Source organism: Lampris incognitus, chromosome 3, assembly GCF_029633865.1.
Source record: "Lampris incognitus isolate fLamInc1 chromosome 3, fLamInc1.hap2, whole genome shotgun sequence".
NCBI lineage: Eukaryota > Metazoa > Chordata > Actinopteri > Lampriformes > Lampridae > Lampris > Lampris incognitus.
This window is the reverse complement of record NC_079213.1, coordinates 26285763-26307831: the sequence shown is the minus strand read 5'-3', so window position 1 is coordinate 26307831 and position 22069 is coordinate 26285763. Positions and strand designations below refer to the sequence as shown.

Genomic DNA, 22069 nt, shown 5'->3' with positions numbered 1-22069 from the left:
AATACATGTGTGCTTGCACCAGGGCCGGTCTAAGCGTTTTGGGTGTGGGGGGGGTCTTAATTAGAATTTGGTGGCATCCCAGCACCAATTTGCTCACGTAACTGCACGCGGCTTTAAGATTGGGAAAGTTTACAACTGTGGACGTCTCAAATGTTATTGTATGCATGGCGGGAAGAAAGCCAGATCTTGATAGATCCTCCTTGTCAGTCTGCGCATGTTGAAATGGAAAATCTGTCGCATCGTGTGTTTCTTCGAATGGCGAGGCTATGACCTATAGGACAGCTGATAGCAAACCGACCACACCTTATACGATGTTGAATAAAGACACTGAAAATGGATTTGTGAAAAACAACATGCAGGTGCATGAAGGATAGTAAGTGTTTGCAGTAAGAAATTTAAAAAAAGAAAAGGTGGATTTGGATCCTTCGACATGTTTATGTTCTGTACACAGCTGGCGCGCTAGTGTCATTGTTTGTGCTCCTATTGGTCATGGACCAGGATGGTGACATAGCAAAAGTTTTTATCCCCTGCCATATCACACGATCAGGGCCCAAACCTCCCCCCCTTTTTTCTCCCCAATTGTGTCCGGCCAATTACCCCACTCTTCCGAGCCGTCCCGGTCGCTGCTCCGCCCCCTCTGCCGATCCGCGGAGGGCTGCAGACTACCACATGCCTCCTCCGATACATGTGGAGTCACCAGCCACTTCTTTTCACCTGACAGTGAGGAGTTTCACCAGGGGGACGTAGCGGGTGGGAGGATCACGCTATTCCTCCCCTCCCTCCCCAACAGGCGACCGACCGACCGACCAGAGGAGGCGCTAGTGCAGCGACCAGGACACATACTCACATCCGGCTTCCCACCCGCAGACAACGGCCAATTGTGTCTGTAGGGACGCCCGACCAAGCCGGAGGTAACACAGGGATTCGAACCGGCGATCCCCAATGTTGGTGGGCAACAAAATAGACCGCTACGCTACCCGGACCCCTCCGGCCCAATTTTTTTTTTGAATCAGCAGGAACATTGTCCAAGCCTGCAACTCCATGGATTAGCTCTCTATCAGCTGTCAGTAACCCTGTCACACTGAACACCCCTAGACGGCCAACCGTTGTTCATGATGAACGATTTTGTCCACAACTTGAAAAATTTGTCCGGGACGGTGCGAAGACTGCCAAAATCGCACAGTGTGGGGGGACTTTAAGCAGACAGTTCACATATGCCACAGGCCGGCCCTGACTTACAGAAATATACACTGATGAGCCAAAATATTATGACCTCTCACAGGTGAACCAATCATCATCCGATCATTTCCAAACAAGGGCACACGCCAAGGTCTGGGTAGATTAGATGGTAAGCGAACAATCAGTTCCTTCAGTAAGCGTGTTGGAGGCAGGAGTAAAGACCCGAGCGACTTTGACAAGGGCCGAATTGTTACGACCAGGCGACTGGGTCGGAGAATCTGAAACAGCAAGGCTTGTGGGCTGCTCCTGGTCAGCAGAGGTGAGTACCTACCGACAGTGGTCCAAGGAGGGACAAACCACAAACCGGTGACAGGGTGTTGGGCATCAAAGGCTCATCGATGTGCGAGGGCAACTATCCCGTCTGAGCCGAACCAACAGAAGGTCTACTGTGGCACAAGTCAAACATTTTAATGATGGTTACGGGAGGAATGTGTTACAACACACAGTGCATCGCACCCTGCTGCGTATGGGGCTGCTAAGCCGTAGACCTGTCAGAGTGCCCATGATGACCCCTGTCATCCCTTCGAAAGAGCCTACAATGGGCACGCGAGCGTCGGAACTGGACCTTGGAGCAGGGGAAGTAGGTCGCCTGATCCAACGAGTCCCGTTTTCTTTTAGATCACGTGGCTGGCCGTGTACGTGTGTGCCGTTCACCCGCGGAAGTGATGGCAGGAGGATGCACTGTGAGAAGATGACAAGCCGGCGGAGGCAGTGTGATGCTCTGAGTAATGATCTTCTGGGAAACCCTGGGTCTGGCCATTGATGTGTACATCATTTTGACACGTGCCACCTACCTAAACATCATTGTAGACCAGGTACACCCCTTCATGGCAATGGTATTCCCTGATGGCAGTGGCCTGTGTCAGCAGGATAATGCGCCCTGCCACACTGCACACATTGTTCGGGAATGGTTTGAGGAACATGATGAAGAGTTCAAGGTGTTAGCCTCCAAATTCTCCAGATCTCAATCCGATTTAGCAACTGTGGGATGTGCTGGACCGACAAGTCCGATCCACGGCGGCTCCACCTCGCAACTTACAGGACTTGGAGGATCTGCCGCTCATGATTTGGTGCCCGATACCACAGGACACCTTCAGGGGTCTTGTAGAGTCCATGCCTCGACGGGTCGGCGCTGTTTTGGCAGCACACGGAGGACCAACAGCATGTTAGGCAGGTGGTCATAATGTTTCGGCTCATCAGTGTATAGTGTTTCCTTTAATATTCAGTAATAAAACTCATCACTCTTTTGTCTTTACTGATATTATCTTACGTTTACCTGTGTTTGATCGATTGTAGGCTCTTGAAATTCACAACCTCTACCGGATTTCAGTGGAAACGTACCTTGAGTGTTTAGATTGTGCACACATCCTGTCTGGGAGCAGCTACCTCCTCAGCTTGCCCCTACACATTAGAGCGGAGCAAAACTCTCTGGTGAGATTGATTGGTCAGATTTATTGATCAATTATGAAAAAAACTTTATAATTTTACTGCTGCAGTAGACTACTATTTACAAAAATCTTATTTGTACAGGAAGACCGCATCAAGTCCTTTTTTGAGCTTCAGGAGCTGAATGGCAGAAACAAGTGTCGGTGTGCGCAATGTGGATCCAAGACTCAATGCAGACAGGTCAGGGTCTTTATTTATTTGTCTTTTGTTTTTGTTTTTACTCACAGAAAAAAAAGAAATACTGACATCCCTGATTGTCTCCCATTTTTAGGGTCTCAAACTGCTCTCCCTCCCCCCTGTTCTGCCTGTGCACCTAAAGAGATTTCACAATTATCATGGCTACATTCGGAAACTTGACTGCAAGGTGACGTTTCCAGAGACCTTCGACTTCCGGGACATCCTGAAAGAGGAGGCATTCTCAAAGAATTATGTCCAGGTATCTAACGCACTGAACACACCAGAGCATCAGGAGATGTCTGAAATGAGGCGAACTGTCTGAAATGAGGCGAACTTTCAAATTTCGTAGGTGGCTCACTCCATTATTCTCTGTTCTTTCAGAAGGAATCCAAGTACATGTTGTACGCAGTAATAGTACACTTAGGTACTGTGATGTCAGGACATTACACTGCATATGTTCGTCACCATGGAGGCTGGTATTACGCAAACGACAGTCGTGTGAATCAGGTGGGTCAGACCGATGATGTTATAGTAGTGAAGTTATATATGTGTGGTTTGTTCTGCCATAGCTATACTACCTGGCCACAACAACTTTGCCTCCTTGTTAAATTCACTGTGACCTGTCTTATTCTTCAGGATCACAATGAAGTAAAATGCTATGGGCTAGATAATTTTTCCTAGTATAGTCCTACCCAACAGTAAAATTTAAATGAGCAACCACGAGGGGCGTCCGGGTGGCGTGGCGGTCTATTCCGTTGCCTGCCAACACGGGGATCGCCGGTTCGAATCCCCGTGTTACCCTCGGCTTTGTTGGGCGTCCCTACAGGCACAATTGGTTGGGTCTGCGGGTGGGAAGCCGGATGTGGGTATGTGTCCTGGTCGCTGCACTAGCGCCTTCTGTGGTCGGTCGGGGCGCCTGTTTGGAGCGGAGCGGAGCGGAGCGGAGCGGGGAGGGGGAATAGCTTGATCCTCCCACGCGCTACGTCCCCCTGGTGAAACTCCTCACTGTCAGGTGAAAAGAAGCGGCGACTCCACATGTATCGGAGTGGTAGTCTGCAGCCCTCCCCCGATCGGCAGAGGGGGTACAGCAGCGACAGTGACGGCTCGGAAGAGCGGGGTATTTGGCCAATTGGGGAGAAAAAAAGCCACCCCCCTCCAAAAAAAAAGGAGCAACCACAGAAGAGTTCATAATTTGGGTATTTATGAATTAGCTATTATCGTCAGTATGCCGCCTGCAAACGATCAAAAAAGGATGTCTGCTTGCATGTAAATCTTGAGGATTGTTGCCCTAAATATCGAAAAGCCGTTTTATAATCTTGTAGTTGGTATTTCACGGTCTTCGTGAAATATCTAGCTAGCTGTTTAGCTAGCAAGTGAGCATGCAAGGGGGTCTGCTGTCCCCACTGCAGTTCTGCAGCTCCCCTTAGCTCAAGTGTTGGTAACAAACAGGAAAAATACGATGTCAAAAAATAAAAGTCTGCAGGATTAGAACGTCATCGAATATTAACTGCAGGGTCAACTTTGTCATATGTATTTGTGTCAGCAATATGATTTTGGACAAATACTTGGAAGACAAACCTTAGCGATTAGTGTTGTGTTTTGGTCCCAAAAGTCTCCATTATTGGTTATCCTTCACGAACTCCTGCAGAGGATAGTTTTCTAAAAATGGTTTACCACAGTCAAGTATTAACTTAAGGGTCCTAGTGTTATGGCTCGCTCACCCCGCACCGTGGCCCGCCCACCCCGCGCCGGCAGCCAATCGGCTCGTCAGGGCCGGGCTTAGTCGTCAGGGCTGGGCTTAAGTTTGGTGGCCTCCCACGTGCCCGTTGTCAGTTCGTGTTGTAACCTCCCCGCCCCCGCAGTAGCGGCTACTCTCCTCCCACGGTCCTTATCTCTACGAACTCATCCCAGCCCTTGGTTCATGTTTTTCCCTTGCAAAGTTTCCCCGTGGAAGTATCCTGCCGTGTTCTCGTTAGGATTACCCGCGAGTTTTTTTCCCCCCTTGGACTTTCCGTTTTTTCCTTGTCGCTCATTGCCTTCCGATGTTTAACTATTTGTACGCGTAAGGAATAAAGTACGCCAGTTTTCGGCTAACCCCATCTCTGTCTGGTGTCGTGCGCTTGGGGTCTTCCACAAACCCTAACAGTACGAACTGACCATGACGACCCCAGCCGACACAGAGAGCGTACCGGCCAGCCCGCTTCGAGCGGCTCTCATCGATCAGATCCAACTGACTCACTCCCACACCCAGCAGCTAGAGGCGGCCTCCGCCGCGGTGAGAGATCTTCAGACTCGGGTCCCGCCCCTCCAGGCCTGTGTGGGTAACCTAACGAGGCAGCAGGCGGCGTTGGAGAGCCAACAAGCAGAGATCCTGCGGCAGTTGCAAACTATCACGGCGGCTCTCACCATCCAGCCGCCGGGCCAGCCTGCCCCTGGAGTCGTGGGTAACCCGCCCCCCGGTTAACCCTGTGGAGCTCAACCCAGTTCCCCGGGAGCCCTGCCTCTCCAGCCCACGACCGTTTGATGGCGACTTTGAGACCTGTGCCACGTTCATCATGCAGTGTGAGCTGGTCTTCCTGCACCAACCCAGCATGTTCACGTCTGATGCTGCCCGGGTCGCTTACGTGACCAACCTGCTCACAGGCCGAGCAGCTCAGTGGGCCACTGCTTCCTGGTCCATGAAGGCCAGTTTCTGCCTCACCTACGAGGCCTTTGAGGCGGAACTACGGAAAGTTTTCCACCATCCAGTCGGTGGCCAGGACCCTGGTGCTCGGCTGAGCAGTATCCAGCAGGGCAGTGGCAGTGTCACAGACTACTCGGTGGAGTTCAGGCTGGCCGCAGCTGAGAGCGGCTTGAACGACCGGTCACTTTGGGTCACCTTCCGGAGAGGTCTCAGCGAGGCTGTCAAGGACCAGCTAGCCACCCGGGAGGAGCCCACCTCCCTCGAGGACCTGATCAAGCTCGCCATCCACATCGACGGATGCCTCTGGGAGAGGAGGCACGAGCGAGCCCTGTGTGGATCCCCGTCCATTCCCCAGTCGTCCAGCACTCCTAACAGGATCCCTACTCCTGTTCGCCCCACTTTCCCTGTGGCCGTTTCTCCCCCCGCGCCCCAGACCACGACGGGGGAGGAACCTATGCAGCTGGGGCGCACGCGCCTTAGCTCGGCCGAACGGGAGGCCTGGTTCAAGGCGGGTCAGTGCCTCTACTGTGGCCAGAAGGGACATCTGATCAGCGGCTGCCCCACTCGGCCAAAAGACTAGGCTCACTGGGGCCCCGGGAGATCCTAGTGAGCCGACTTTCCTGTTCCCGCCGTCCTGGCCCACAGAACCATCTAGTTAGCGTTACCCTGGCCTGGGCTGACCAGCGGCTCACGGTGGGTGCACTCCTCGACTCGGGGGCTGATGAGTGTTTCCTGGACTCCGAGTTTGCTACCCAGGCTAACATCCCGCTGGAGACGCTGGAGAAGCCCATGGAGGCCTTCGCGCTGGACGAGTGCTGCCTGGCCAGCGTCACCCAACGCACCCACCCTGTCTCTCTCACCATAGCAGGTAACCATGTGGAGAGACTTCGGTTCTACATCATCCAGTCCCCGTTAGTCCCTGTGATCCTAGGGCGCCCCTGGTTCATGCAGCATGAGCCACAAATCGCCTGGGCCCCCGGTACCATCATGGAGTGGAGCTCCTCCTGTCATGCCCAATGTCTCCAGGCTGCTCCCGCCCCATCCCCCCGACGTGCCCCTAGTACCCCGCCTCCCGACCTCTCCTCTGTTCCCCCTGAGTACCATGAGTTAGGTGAGGTTTTCAGCAAGACCCGGGCCCAATCTCTTCCTCCTCATCGGCCTTATGACTGTGCTATCGACCTCCACTCTGGGGCACCCCTTCCCAGCAGTCATCTGTACAGTCTGACCATCCCTGAGAAAGCTGCGATGGACGAGTACATCTCCGAGTCCTTGGCAGCGGGGCTCATTCGGCCCTCGTCCTCCCAGGTGGCAGCTGGATTCGTTTTCGTGAAGAAGCAGGACGGGGGCCTCCGACCCTGCATTGACTATCGCCAACTCAATGAGATAACCGTCAAGAACAAGTACCCCATTCCTCTCATGAGTTCCACCCTTGAGCCCCTCACCCAGGCTACAGTCTTCACTAAGCTGGACCTCCGGTGTGCCTATCATCTGGTCCGGATCCGGAAGGGGGACGAGTTGAAGACAGCCTTTAAGACGCCCCGGGGTCATTATGAGTACCTGGTCATGCCGTTCGGCCTCACCAACACCCGGCGGTATTCCAGGCTCTCATGAATGACATTCTCCGCGACATGCTCGACGAGTTTGTGGTGGTGTACCTCGATGACATCCTCATCTTCTCCAGGACCCTCGAGGAACATGTCCAGCATGTCCGCCGGGTACTCGAACGTCTCCTCCGGAACCGGCTCTTCGTCAAGGCAGAGAAGTGCCGGTTCCATTCCCCTTCCGTTGACTACCTGGCCTTCGTAGTTGAGAGGGGACAGACCCGGGCCGACCCCCGCAAGATCCAGGCTGTGGTTGACTGGCCCGATCCCACATCACGGAAGGAATTACAGAGCTTCCTCGGGTTTGCGAACTTCTATCGGAGGTTCATCCGGAACTACAGCTGCGTGGCAGAACCTCTCACCAGGCTGACCTCCTCCTCCCAGCCGTTCATCTGGTCCCCGGCTGCCCGCTCTGCGTTCCAGTCCCTTAAGGAGAGGTTCACCAGCGCCCCGGTCCTGCTCCACCCCGACCCCAAGAGGCAGTTCATCGTAGAGGTGGACGCTTCGGACACCGGGTTGGGGGCTGTCCTCTCCCAGCGGTCAGCGTCTGACCAGAAGGTCCACCCATGCGCCTTCTTCTCTCGCCGGTTCCTCCCCGCCGAGGAGAACTACGATGTCGGGATCCGGAAGCTGCTGGCAGTGGTGGCTGCTCTGGAGGAGTGGCGCCATTGGCTGGAGGGGGCGGAACAGCCGTTCACCATCTGAACGGATCATAAGAACTTGACGTTCATCCGGGCAACCAAGCGCCTAAATGGTGGGCCAGCTTCCTCAGTCGGTTTGACTTCACGCTGACTTATCGCCCCGGGTCCCGCAACACGAAGGCAGACTCCCTGTCCCGACAACACCCGAGGAGGGAGCCAGCTACAGAGGAGCCGACTCCCATTCTTCCTGAGGCCAGGGTGGTTGGCGTGGTTAGCTGGGGCATCGAGACCGTGGTCAGGCAGGCGTTGCGCTCCCATCCCGCCCCGAGCCACGTCCCTCCACGCCGCCTATTCGTCCCGGACGCAGTCCGGCCCCGAGTTCTCCAGTGGGGCCATGCCAGTCAGTTTGCTTGCCACCCGGGTGTCCACCGTACCTTCACCTTTCTGACTCGGTGTTTCTGGTGGCCCACCATGAGGAACGACGTCAGGGAATTCGTAGGGGCCTGCTCCGTCTGTGCTCGCAGCAAGGCCTCTCACCAGGCACCCGTGGGTCTGCTGCAGCCCCTCCCAACTCCAAGCCGGCCCTGGTCCCATGTGGCGTTGGATTTTGTCTCCGGACTGCCTCCCTCCCAAGGTAACACTGTGATCCTGACAGTGGTGGACCACTTCAGTAAGGGAGTGCACCTGGTGGCCCTCCCCAGACTCCCATCGGCTTCTGAGACGGCGGACCTCCTGACAAGCCACGTGTTCCGTCTCCACGGCCTTCCCCTGGACGTCGTCTCGGACCGAGGGCCCCAGTTCGTCTCCCAGGTATGGCGGGCCTTTTGTAAGGGGTTGGGTGCCTCTGTTAGTCTCTCCTCTGGCTATCACCCACAGACTAACAGACAGACAGAGAGGATGAACCAGAGCATGGAGTCTGCCCTCCGGTGCGTGGCCGCCAAGAAGCCCAGCTCCTGGAGCCGGTTCCTCCCCTGGGTCGAGTATGCCATCAACTCCCTGGTCAGCTCTGCCACCGGCCTCTCACCTTTTGAGGTGTCCCTGGGTTACCAGCCGCCTCTCTTTGCTGCGCAGGAGTCGGAAGTGGCGGTTCCCTCCGTGCAGGCCCATCTGAACCAGTGTCGTCGCGTCTGGGAGGTGACCAGAGCCGCTCTGCTCCGGGCAGCTGAGCGCGCCAGTCGGGGAGCCAACCGACGCCGGTCCCCAGCACCTACGTACCAACCAAAGGGTGTGGCTGTCCTCGAAGGATCTCCCGCTTCAGTCCACCGCGAAGAAGCTGAAACCCCGGTTTGTCGGGCCCTTTGAGATCAGGAAGGTTCTCAGCCCCGCGGCAGTGAGTCTTAAGCTTCCGGCTTCCTTGAAGACCCATCCCGTGTTCCATGTGTCTCGGGTTAAGCCTGTCTCCCACAGTCCTCTGATGCCTCCGGCCCCGGCTCCGCCTCCCCCTGCGATCGTGGATGGGCACCCCCAGTGGAAGGTCCGCCGGCTGCTGGACGTCCGGCGCCAAGGACAGGGGTTCCAGTATTTGGTGGACTGGGAGGGCTACGGTCCAGAGGAACGTAGCTGGGTCTCCCGCCAGCTCATCCTGGACCCTGGGCTGCTCACTGAGTTCCATCATTCCCATCCCGACAAGCCGGGCAAGTCGCCTGGTGGCTCCCGCGGAGGGGGGGGGGTACTGTTATGGCTCGCTCACCCCGCGCCGTGGCCCGCCCACCCCGCGCCGGCAGCCAATCGGCTCGTCATGGCAAGGCTTAGTCATCAGGGCTGGGCTTAAGTTTGGTGGCCTCCCACGTGCCCGTTGTCAGTTCGTGTTGTAACCTCCCCGCACCCGCAGTAGCGGCTACTCTCCTCCCACGGTCCTTTTCTCTACGAACTCATCCCAACCCTTGGTTCATGTTTTTCCCTTGCAAAGTTTCCCCGTGGAAGTATCCTGCCGTGTTCCCGTTAGGATTACCCGCGAGTTTTTTTTCCCCCTTGGACTTTCCGTTTTTTCCTTGTCGCTCATTGCCTTCCGATGTTTAACTATTTGTACGTGTAAGGAATAAAGTACGCCAGTTTTCGGCTAACCCCATCTCTGTCTGGTGTCGTGCGCTTGGGGTCTTCCACAAACCCTAACACCTAGTACAGCAACAAAAAGAGTATTTAAAAAAAATGTGTTAAACAGGTCATTTCAAATGACATGCTCTTTATTCTGTTATTGCTTGACACATTGTCTTTTTTGTTGTTTTTTTTTTGCATGCCATCAACCAGGCCACTTGGGAAGATGTTCAAGATACATATGGAGGACTTGTCAGGTAAAGTGTTCAGCATGGAATATTTGAAAAGCCGTTATCGTTAATAACCCAAGTTTTAAAATGCCAACTATTGCCATCAGCAGCGGTACGGCGTACATGCTGCTGTACAGAAGAACAAAAGACGAGGCGGAGGAACCGAAATGTTCAGGCTGACAGGATGGATCGAGACCTAGGGGTCAACTTTGAGGCGTCAACATGGTGTGCGCAATAATGAATCATAATAGCAATACTGATGTACTTTAATTTGTGTATTCACTTTATTCTGTCTTAGTGGCTTACAGCGGCAGTGTTTTAGCACTGTTGTCTACGGTATGAGGGTCCTGGGTTCAATTCTAGTGTCGCGAGGAGAGCAGGAGCAGGACCCAAATGCAGACAGTGGAGACAGGCTGGGCTAAAGCAAGGCTTTAATGACAACAGGTTACAGAGCTGACGAAACAGGTAGCTAACAAAGGCCTCGTTTATCTTATGACGCCACAATGAGCAGGGGCAACCAGGGGATACGGCTGGGGAGCCAATCAGGGAAATGGGGAACAGGTGAGCGAGGCAGAGCAGGAACAGAAATGGCAAGCCAAATAAGGGAATGGGGGGACAGGTGAGCCTTGGAAACAAACACAGCCATGACATCTAGCCCATCTGCTTGGGGTTTGTATGCCCCCCCTCACCCCCACACTCCAAAGCCATTTTATATTAGGTGAATTGGAGTCTCTAAATTACCCATAGGTATAAATGGTTGTGAATAACGGTGTGCGCGCGTGCGTGCGCGTGCGTGGGTATGCCCCGTGACGGACTATTGACCTATCAAGGGTGTCTTCCTGCCTTCTGCCCCAATGCCTGCTGGGATAGACTCCTCCAAGATGTATGATTTTTAAGACGCGTGCCTGTATGTAAGATGAGGATTTTAGCGTGTGGGGTAAGATGTATTAGAGATGGTGAGATGCTATGTGAGTATTTTTTGTTCAATTTCTTTGATTTGGTGGTGTTGGGGGGGGTCTGTAGGCTGGAACCCGCATCAAAGCCTATAGACTGCCTCACTATTCTCTGTCTTCTGTGTTTTCAACTTTAAATTCTTGTCCTTTCTGATGCTGTAGAGTTCGCTGTGTTGGAGAAACGCAATATTGAAGCACAGTTAAGAGATGTAAACAGGTTTGATGCTGTGATTTCAACATCTCTGAGTGCCTGAATTTGAATTGTTTGGCTGTTTTCTCAAGGAACCGTACTCATATTTTATGGTTTGCAGCTTCAAATAGAGGCAATTTGATTGCCCCCCCTAAAAAAATAAATAAATAAAAAAGTGGGGATAGACTCCAGTCCCCAATGACCCTGAGTTGGATTAAGTGGGTAGGTATAGGTGATTTCTATCCATCCATCCATTATCCAAACCGCTTATCCTGCTCTCAGGGTGGCGGGGGTGCTGGGTCCTATCCCAGCAGTCATTGGGCGGCAGGCGGGGAGACACCTTGGATTTCTGGATAGAAATCCAGTTAGACTCCAGCTGCTTTCCCCCGATGGCCTGGCAGCCTGTCCAGGGTGTTTCCCCGCCTGCCGCCCAATGACTGCTGGGATAGGCCCCAGCATCCCCGCCACCCTGAGAGCAGGATAAGCTGTTGGGATAATGGATGGATGGATGGATGGATGGTAGAGGTGATGGGTGGATAGACTTTGTTTTGAATATACAGGGTGGTTTGACTTGGGATTTCATATTTTCAAGGGTTCCTGTTTTTACCAGTGGCAGTGATTTTTGGTGAAACCCCACTAGATGGGAGTAAAGGCTCAAAACGTCATAAGTAGTTCTCTCAAAGACCACACACATGGCGAGAGAGGGTTGTTTGAGGAGGAAGCTAAATAGTTACAGTTTTGGGGGAAGTACCTGCAAGACCCAGCATTAATCTCCCCCATGCTAAACTGTAACGTGTATCTGATTACTTTCAAATGATCTTTGTTTTTGTGTGACTGGGCTGCCAACTCAATTAAATCACCTTGTCTGCATCTGACAGTTTCTGTTGAGTGTATTTTCCTCATCTCAACTGTTCTCAGAGAGTTGCTTTAATAATGACTCCACGACGATTTCATCTCTCGTGTCGTTCTTCCGGTGGTTTCTACCCACCCCCGCCGCCCCCCCCCCGTCTGTCACACCAGCTGCTGCAGCAGCGCGGCACCGGAGTGAGAATGGGGTGAGAGAGCCACCTTGACATACCTAGCAAGCGTAAGGAACAGATAAAATATAATAATAATAATAATAATAATAATAATAATAATAATAATGATAATAATAATATGGTGTCTGCCTCCTGTCCTCGGCGCACAGGCACCGCCACCGTGGACGCATGCTTCTTTTTTTTGCGTTTTGCAAAACCTCAGAAATAGCTCTCACCGAGTGTTCCTACCCTTGCAGCCAAGAGTCAGGGGACCATGTGAAACGGTGTCTGCGCGCTGCCGGGACTCTGACAGAATGGAACAAGTCTGCACGGTGCCACAGGCAGCGGGGCCTCGTGCATAGTCATCCCGGTGCCATGAAGCTTACTGTATTTGGGGAGGGTGGGGGTAATCTCCCTCCCACGGCGCATGGACAGAGCGACACAGCTGGGTATTTACAGTGTGCACCGCAGCGCCGATGACGCTGCCGGGATTTGAACCTATAGCCCCCCCTCCCTAGACTTGGCCATCTACGTGTCTGAGTCAGTATCTCGGTTTGACACGGGTTTTAAGGCTGCGTCTCACGTTTAGCCTGCAACGATGAGAGCTCTCCAGCTGCTGCTGCTGCTGCTGCTGCTGCTGCTGCTGCTGCTGCTGCTGCTGCTGCTGCTGCTGCTGCTGCTGCTGCTGCTGCTGCTGCTGCTGCTGCTGCTGCTGCTGCTGCTGCTGCGGGGTGGCTTTGAAAACGCCGCGCCGCGCCGCGCCGCTGACGCAAACAAAGAGGATGTTTGTGCAGATGCCAGCGAATGTTCAGATGAATGGGAACTTGGGTAAATCCGTAGGCGATATAATGTGTGTGTGTGTGTGTGTGTGTGTGTGTGTGTGTGTGTGTGTGTGTGAGGGGGGGGGGTTATCTGTCAACAGTACCCCGTATCTGTTTTAAGAACACATATTATATCCAGGGGTTAAAGTGGGATTTGGTAAGTGGGGATCTCTGTATTAGAGAGGTGGGCAAAAGTGCGGGAGTGATAGTCGGCCTCAATACTGCGTCTCAAATCAGGAAATTAACCCTACGAGCACATGCACACACACACACTACATGCTCAAAAAAATCACTGGCTACATGTTCAATTTAAAAATTGAAATGCATTTTAATCAGTCTTTTGTATTAGTTGAAAGTGCCACAACTAGCCAGCAACGTCAGCAACTAGCTAGCAACGTTACCGGGTGGAAGATAGCTAGTTAGCTAGCTAGCTAACGTTACGTTCGCTAACGTTAGTTGCTTGAATGAAAACCACAGCAGAGCTAGACAAAACTATTGGAAATTCTATTGGAAATACACTGAAGATACTCACTCTTTATGCCCCCCAATCCAAGATAATAGTGCAGGTAGCAGGTTGACGCTCTCTCGAGTCTGCCTGGTGCGGTGAACTGACCCTGACCCGTGAGTGTGAAGCCAGTCTCTTTTTATGTCAAGTCTGGTGAAGCCACACAGCAGGCAGGTGCGGGCCACGTGAGGACGCGATATCATTCAAACTTTTAGAAAAAGTAAAGTAGTATAAAAATAGAAGAACGACTTTATTTGCGATTTATTTTGTAATGCTTGTGAATTGGCTGCATCATGTTTTTTGTTTTAAATTTTACTGTGACAAAAAGGTTGAAATTACTCCTGTCTACAGAGTGCCGGATCTCAGCTCCGGTTGACTTGGGGGAGGAGGGGAAGTGCCGGTGTCGGGATCCGGGTAGCTCCGGCCCACTTTAATCACTAATTATATCCACAAGCGCTGGGCAGATTGTGCCGGTGGTGCAATGGCAGATGCGCAGTTGACATTTCAGACGATTCTTTGAACACAAAGCACATCTCGGAGACACCGAGTAAGCACATCAAGGAGGAGGAATGGAGTATGTGGATGGAATATGGTAACACCGTAATAAAGTCTTAATTAATTATGCATGTTCTAGGACAGTGTGTACACCAGTATCCAGATGCTGTGTTGTATTTGGTTTTGTTGGGTGTGTGTGTGTGTGTGTGTGTGTGTGTGTGTGTGTGTGTGTGTGTGTGTGTGTGTGTGTGTGTGTGTGTGCAACGACTTGGACGAGCACCTGCCCAACCCTCTCTGCAGCTTTCAGCCACCTCACAGATGCGCACAGCAATAACGATGTGATGCAGCCAGCACACCTTGAGGCTGCGCTCCAAGTCTCTTTTAAAGGGATATCTTGAGTTTCTATTTTGGCTCGTCTGCGTTTCTATTGTTGGAGCTCCAGGTCTGGCCCCTTGAGGTTACTGCGGCCACTGACGCCGCTAGATTGAAGCCTACACGTCTCATAAGCACCGTGTGTGCGCGCGCGCCAGTGATTGAAGATATAATTTTTTCAATTCCGTTGAATAATTTTAGTTAAATAAATAAACGGTGCACTTGCCTGTGGAAAAAGATGTTTGCTCACCGCCTAATGCCCTGCATTGCCTTCCATCTCCCGCCTACATCGTCTGTCTCAGTGCTGTAAATGATGTCTCTGCAATGTAATCCATCCATTCATCCGTCCGTCCGTCCATCCATCCGCCAAACCGCTTATCCTGCTCTCGGGGTCGTGGGGGATGCTGGAGCTTATCCCAGCAGTCACTGGGCGGTAGGCGGGGAGACACCCTGGACAGGACACCAGTCTATCACAGCCCCCCCATTCACACCTAGGGACAATTTAGTACGTCCGATTCACCTCACCTGCATGTCTTTGGATTGTGGGAGGAAACCGGAGCACCCGGAGGAACGCAGACACGGGGAGAACATGCAAACTCCACACACAGGACGACCCGGGACGACCCACCAAGGTTGAACTACCCCGGGGGCTCGAACCCAGGAACATTCTTGCTGTGAGGCGACCGCTCTAACCACTTCGCCACCGTGCCGCCCTGGAATGCAATCACTTTGCATAAAAACAGCAAACCAGACGTGTCGGGGTGGGGAACGTGGCCGCCATCTCCACCAGCTCTGCAAACAACTCAGCAAAGTTTTGATTGTCAAAATGGACCCGTGTAGTTCCGAAGAGCGGGAGGATTGTGCCGAGCCAATTTCGTTCTTAGGGTTAATTTGCTTGATAGATCATTTAACCCGCGGCATTAACATTGCCAGATTATGAGACGATGCCCCCCCCCCCCCGGGCATGGACTTCCCCCTCCCTAGGAAGGGCACGCTCAATTAGAGGAAACGGCACCGTACCTAGGAATTCACCTACACCTCAGCTGCACAGGTACACTCACTTAGAGCAAACAGCACGTTAACAAAATAAACATCTCTCAACCACAAGTATGAGATCAGTTAAAGCTAGCAGAACCCAACGCGATAACAATCTCAGAACGCGGTGACAACAACAACAACAACAACAAGAAGCTGTTACTGACACCAGTGACTTGATACTTCAGCTCTGCGGTGATAAATGAAAAGCTGGATAACAGTGACTTCATGCAGAGGCTCTGGTTAAGCCCCCGCCCCCCTGCCAGCCCCCAAGTTACTGTGGTTCTTACCGTTGCATTGCTTGGCTGCGTCGTTGTGTGTGCATACCAGTGTAAGATACCACTGCGGGTCCCACCGACCCTTACACCTCACATGCACCAGATAACATCTACACTTTAGTCTTCTGTCTGTCTGTCTGAGCCGTCTGCTCTTCATCTGTATAAGCAACCCTATGCGGCCTGATGCTGGAACGGGTCTCCTCCAGGGACACCGGCCGAGACAGCTACATAGCTGATGGGTATCATGTGGTGTCCCCCCCCCCCCCCTGTGTGATCGTGGCAGTAGGAGGCATACAGACCCTGTTAGCCAGGCTGAAATTCCCCAGATTTAGCAGTGTGGCAGCCCGGCTGTTTTCCTTGGAGAAAGCGAGGAGGTTCATTAATGCCCTAAAGCCTTTGTTATTGTGTGTTTTCCAGTTACTAGGTGAGCGTACGGCCATGATGTGTCTCGGAGAAAATTTAAGCACATTTAAAATTTCCCACCTCTGTTCTGTGGATTTCACAGGCTTAGGATCAAAGCCCGTGCTTAGCTTTGCGAGACTTGGAGCTTGCGGATGTGAGTGACGTACCCAACCGAGCAGCCGGTGCTGTCCCGGAGAGACAGTCCCGTGTCTCATGATGACCACTCACCAGACACGGAGTGTAACTGTAACGATCACGGGTGGATAGACTCGCTGGCCCTTGGCTAACGGGTCGAACCCTTTAGTCGACTGGTTAACGTAGCCGTCCGGGGATGCGGGAGACCCAGGTTCGCGCTGCGGCGGTTCCCGGCTGCCCCCCCTGAATTCGCTACATTGGTGTCAGAAGTGGGATGGTGAGATCGTGAGGCCATCGGAAGCGCGTGCGCCCAGAGGCGTGAGGGAGCTGATATGATGAAGCTGGACGCGCTTCCCAAAAGGGGGGGGGGGTGTAACGATCGCGGATGAATAGACTCGCTGGCCCTTGACTAACGGGTCGGACCCTTTAGTCGACTGGTTAACGTAGCCGTCCGTGGTGCGGGACACCCGGGTTCGCGTCCCGGCGGCGGCGGTTCCCGGCTGCCCCCCCCCCCGAGTTCACTCCATAGCCTCATGTTATTTGCGTCCGCAGGGACGGAGCACGGAGGTCTTACATTATTACAGATAGTGTTTCATTGAGAAACGACCGGACGTATGTTCTCGCTGTGTCTACAGCAGTGGAGCAGGAATAAGGAACTGAACGTGTGCAGCACAGCGCACACATTTACTTCCTGATTCCTGCTCAGCGGTTGTGAACGGCGGTTGGAGCCGCCTGTTTGCGGTTGCATTGTTTGACAAGTGCTTTACCATCATTGCTGAGGAAAGGGGAACATGCCCCTCCCCCCAGCGGCCCCCCTCCCCATGTTTAAATCATCTCACCTCAGACATCCACCGACAAGCCCCGTCACGACTGCCCCCCTAATCTCGCTTTAACTCCTATCTCACCTATCTTAAGAGCAGATCTCTGGAGGCTTCAGGGGTGACAGGCCGGCCCATACGACCGTCCTGTGGTTACGTAATGGGGTTTTGAAATAGGAAATGATTCTCTTTCAGTCTCCGTGTGTTAAGTGTGCAGACCCGGTGACCATGGTGAAGTCTGCTGGTAAATAGCAAAACAAGAACTGAACACAAATGTCTGCTGCATGACTTACATTTTTCCTATCTCGCTAACAAAAAAAAATTTGGTAAATCAAATAATGGCATGCAGGGTTGAAAACTATCTGGGTCTTTCCTCATGAAACAAGAATCTGACATAATCCAAATGACTTCAAACTATGAGGTCTATCGGTAAACCTAGTCCAGTTATGCATTTTTCCTGTCTTAAATATCGTCACCCCCCCCCCCATTCAGATATGGGGGTCAGGTGTTGTTGATATCTGGTGATACAGGGACCTGTTGCTATTTATCTTCGCTTTCAAGATGGACGGACTTATCTTGTTTTGTTTTTTAAATCCTCTTCCCCCTTTTTCCCCCCTCCCCAATTGTATCCGGTCAATTACCCCACTCTTCTGGGCGTTCCCGGTCGCTCCTCCACCTCCGATCCGGGGAGGGCTGCAGACTACCACATGCCTCCTCCGATACATGTGGAGTCGCCGGCCGCTTCTTTTCACCTGACAGTGCAGAGTTTCGCCAGGGGGACGTAGCGCGTAGGAGGATCACGCTATTGCCCTCCCCCAACAGGCGCCCCGACTGACCAGAGGAGGCGCTAGTGCAGCGACCAGGACACATACCCACATCCGGCTCCCCAGCCACAAACACGGCCAATTGTGTCTGTAGGGACGCCTGACCAAGCCAGAGGCAACACGGGGATTCGAACCGGGATCCCCATGTTGGTAGGCAACGGAATAGACCGCTACGCTACCCGGGCGCCCGCTTAGCTTGTATTTTGGTGAGAACAGGCCTTGGATACTGGCTAGGTTTCTGCAGTAGTCCAGTGTAGGTTGGTTTCCGAGTCTCAGGCACCAGTGTGAACTGGTCTGGAGATGAACCTGACTGCTGGTGGATCCAGCGGGATGTGTGGTGATGGACTGCCCTCCCGAAATACATACTGCATCCCTCACCGTGCAGTTCAGTACATTTCCCCCTCTCCAAAAACAGAGAGGGGGGGGGAGCTGGTGGACAACAGAAAGCTGGCCCTCTCCTCTCTTGTTCAGTTCTCCTCCCTGAGAAGCTTTGGCAGCTCGGGGGTAATAAATAGCACATCTGCTACCGCGTTTTGCAGAAACCGGAATGCTGTGCGGTCAGGATGACGAAACTACAAACTCAAGAAATAGTTCGATTTAGATTCGGTTCGGTTAAGTGTAACAGAAACTATTTTTGGATCAAGTCAATCAGTTCAAAAAAACAAAAACAAAAAAAAACATTTTTTTCGAACTCACACGTGAGTTGTGTCCAATATCCGGTCCGTGCGGTTGGCAACAGGTAAGCCGACTGCAACGTGACGGTTTTTCTCGGGGAAGTGAATCAAGGCGTCTTGGTATTTGTTGGCATGACGCGCGCGTGTGTGTGTGTGTGTGTGTGTGGGGGGGGGGGATATATGATCTGATGCCCCACCGTTGTCTCTCTGCCTCTGTCGTTACCCTTCGGTTAGCATGCTATCTGAGGTCCTCATCGTCAGAATGTGGATCCAGGAACAGATCGGCCATGGTCTGGGAGATAGGGCTGCTCGGGTTACAGCTGAAACGTCGTTACTGACAGGCCCGGTTAACCTTCCGTCTCCCTGCCTGCCTGCCTGCCTACCTGCCTGCATGTCTTTCTGTCTTTCTGTCTTTCTGTCTTTCAGTCTGACTGTGCACAAAGCACAGGCTCCTGCTGCGACATGCACAGGGCCTGGTTTTGTGTGTGTGTGTGTGTGTGTTCCCACGCCTTCTGCAGAGCTGTTGTGTGTGTGTGTGTGTGTGTGTGTGTGTGTGTGTGTGTTTGTTTGTTTGTTCCCACGCCTTCTGCAGAGCCGTTGTGTGTGTGTGTGTGTGTGTGTGTGTGTGTGTGTGTGTGTGTGTGTGTGTGTGTGTGTGTGTGTGTGTGTGTGTGTGTGTGTGTGTGTGTGTGTGTGGTGTTTCGCTGATAGATTATTGGGTGGAATGTTTTTTTCGTTCAGTCAGTTGATTTTGCAACGCGATACTTACTGATAATTTGACACAGTCGCATCAAGTTTGTCGTGTAATGCCTCGCATCACGTTACTCTGCTCGGGAGTTCATCAGGAATTATGGCCCCCTCCAAAAACACACCAAAAAAACAACAAAACTCGGTCCTCTTCTATACACTCCACATGAGATAGCCGGTCCCCTAAATCTGCTGAGCGCAGCCTTGAACACTGCGATGAGACAACCCACATTTTGGGGCTTCCGGGTTGCATAGCGGTCTATTCCATTGCCAACCAACACGGGGATCGCCGGTTCGAATCCCCCCCGTGTTACCTCCGGCTGGGTCGGGCGTCCCCTACAGATACAATTGGTCGTGTCTGCGGGGTGGGAAGCCGGCTGTGGGTATGTGTCCTAGTCGCTGCACTAGCGCCTCCTCTGGTCGGTCGAGGCGCCTGTTCGGGGGAAACTGGGGGGGGGGAATAGCGTGATCCTCCCACGTGCTACGTCCCCCTGGTGAAACTCCTCACTGTCAGGGGAAAAGTAGCGGCTGGCGACTCCACATGTATCGAAGGAGGCATGTGGTAGTCTGCAGCCCTCCCCGGATCTGCAGAGGGGGTGGAGCAGCGACCGGTACAGCTCGGAAGAGTGGGGTAATTGGCCAAGTACAATTGGGGAGCAAAAGGGGGAAAAAAACCTCATATTTTGCACACGGTAACCTTTAATTGAAGTGAGCGGGCCTCCCGTGCAAGTCCGTCAGCGTACAGGAGGAAATGGAGTTGCACCTTGAGACTTAGCGCTGCTTTCCCTGCTCCAGCTCTCTGCTAGTGATAAGCTCAAAACAACCTGTTAACTGCCGCAGACACACATTTCTACTGTGCTTGCGTATGCATGCCAATGAGTTGCTACATCAGCGTGCCAGTTAATGATTTGTACAGTGAGAGAAAGTCTTGTGACATGCAAGTACTCACAGTGAAACTGGCCTAGTTGCAAACAATGTTTTTTCTTTTCTTTTTTTTGAGTCTCCTCATGCACCTTGCCGTATCTCGGAGACTTGACCCGGGCTATACTGTTCATTTGCTCAGCAATGTGGGCTGGGCACCTTGAGAGCGAGCTATCCATTGTCGAGCCTCTTTGACCTGTTCTCTCCTTCAGCCTCTCCTATTTCCGGACAAAGACTCTCTAATGCCAGGTAGCTGGTGCTGGCATTCCTGTTGCATTCCACCATGGGGAAGTTGCTGGGATCAGGATGAAAAATGCCTGAAACAAAGACCCACTCTCATTCACAGGGTTTAGGGTTCTGTGGGAAAGTCCAGACAGGACAGAGGTTGGATGGTGGAGGAATGTGAGCTCACACAGTCTCTATGACACGGCCCCAAAGATACATTGACAAGCTGGAGGTCCTCCTACAGACAGGAGTTAAACCCCCCCACACGCCCCCCTCCGTTAAAGAATACGATCAGAGTGTAGATATGGATGTAGAGTGGATTAAGATGGACATATTCTTCTTCTATGGTGTTCAACACCAAGCGCTTGAACCCTGCAGAGTATAGGGACGATCGTGACGACTGGACAGAAGCTGGCATCAATTACCTTTTGAGCACTTGACCCGCCCCTTAATCTCTGCACTCTGTTAACTTCGAGTTCGCTCACATGGTCGTCATCATCATCATCATCATCATCATCATATACCATTCATGGTCCCATTTCGCCGCTCTTCGTTATGCCACTGCAGCGGCGCTCATTCCAACGCCGCCACATGCCGAGGTGAGGTGGCTGACCCTGCTTCACCCAGGCTCCTGTGGGCCAAAGCTGAACCGTGCTTTATGGGGATTTAGAGAGGAATACACCGTCTAAGCTCTTCACTCCCCCACCAGCAGAGACCATCACACACGCTCAATAATGTGCTGTCAGCCAGCAGGAGCGAAATGACAGAGAAGCCCGCAGATCAGTCGTCTGAATAACCCCACTCAAAGATGAAATGTATTGTAACGTGCATGGATAAGTAGACACGTTGGCCGCTGGCCGACGGGTCTGACCCTTTAGGCGAGCGGTTAGCGCTGTTTCCCGCGGTGCGGGCGATACGGGTTCGCGTCTCGGCCGCGGCAGTTCCTGTGGTTGCCCTCCGAATTAGAAAATCGACATTCGGGCGTCCGGGTGGTGCGGCGATCTAACCCGTTACCTACCAACACGGGGATCGCCGGTTCGAATCGGCTTGGTCGGGCGTTCGTACAGACACAATTGGCCGTGTCTGCGGGTGGGAAGCCGGATGTGGGTATGTGTCCTGGTCGCTGCACTAGCGCCTCCTCTGGTCGGTCGGGATGGCTGTTCAGGGCTGGGGGGAATACCGTGATCCTTCCACGCGCTATGTTCCCCTGGCGAAACTCCTCGTTGTCGTCAGGTGAAAAGAAGCGGCTGGGGACTCCGCATATATCGGAGGAGGCATGGGGTAGTCTGCAGCGCCCCCCCCGGATCGGCAGAGGAGGGGAAACCGGGACACGGCTCGGAAGAGTGGGGTAATTGGCCAAGTGCAATTGACGAGAAAAAGAGGGGAACAACCCCCCCCCAAAAAAACGACATTATTTTACCTTTATTAGATAGGGACAGTGACGATGCAGACAGGAAATTGGAGCGAGAGAGAAAGAGGTGTGACGCGCAACAACAAAAAAACAGGTCGCTGGCTGGAATCGAACCGGCGACGGTTGCGACCACGTGGCCATGTGGCATGCGTTAAAACCATTCGGCTACGGAGGTGGCCCGAAAGCAGATGTT

At 52.9% G+C, this 22069-nt stretch overlaps 1 protein-coding gene across 1 annotated transcript in view; it reads left to right on the top strand.

The window, feature by feature from the left end:
• usp18 (ubiquitin specific peptidase 18) overlaps positions 1-22069 on the top strand; it is a 31835-nt gene that overhangs the window by 822 nt on the left and 8944 nt on the right. Inside the window, exons 5-10 of the mRNA XM_056277760.1 lie at positions 2536-2670; positions 2770-2865; positions 2957-3121; positions 3244-3369; positions 10035-10078; positions 10162-10276. Coding sequence (XP_056133735.1) covers positions 2536-2670; positions 2770-2865; positions 2957-3121; positions 3244-3369; positions 10035-10078; positions 10162-10231 — 636 coding nt within the window. The 3' untranslated portion in view covers positions 10232-10276. The remainder of the gene's footprint in view (positions 1-2535; positions 2671-2769; positions 2866-2956; positions 3122-3243; positions 3370-10034; positions 10079-10161; positions 10277-22069) is intronic.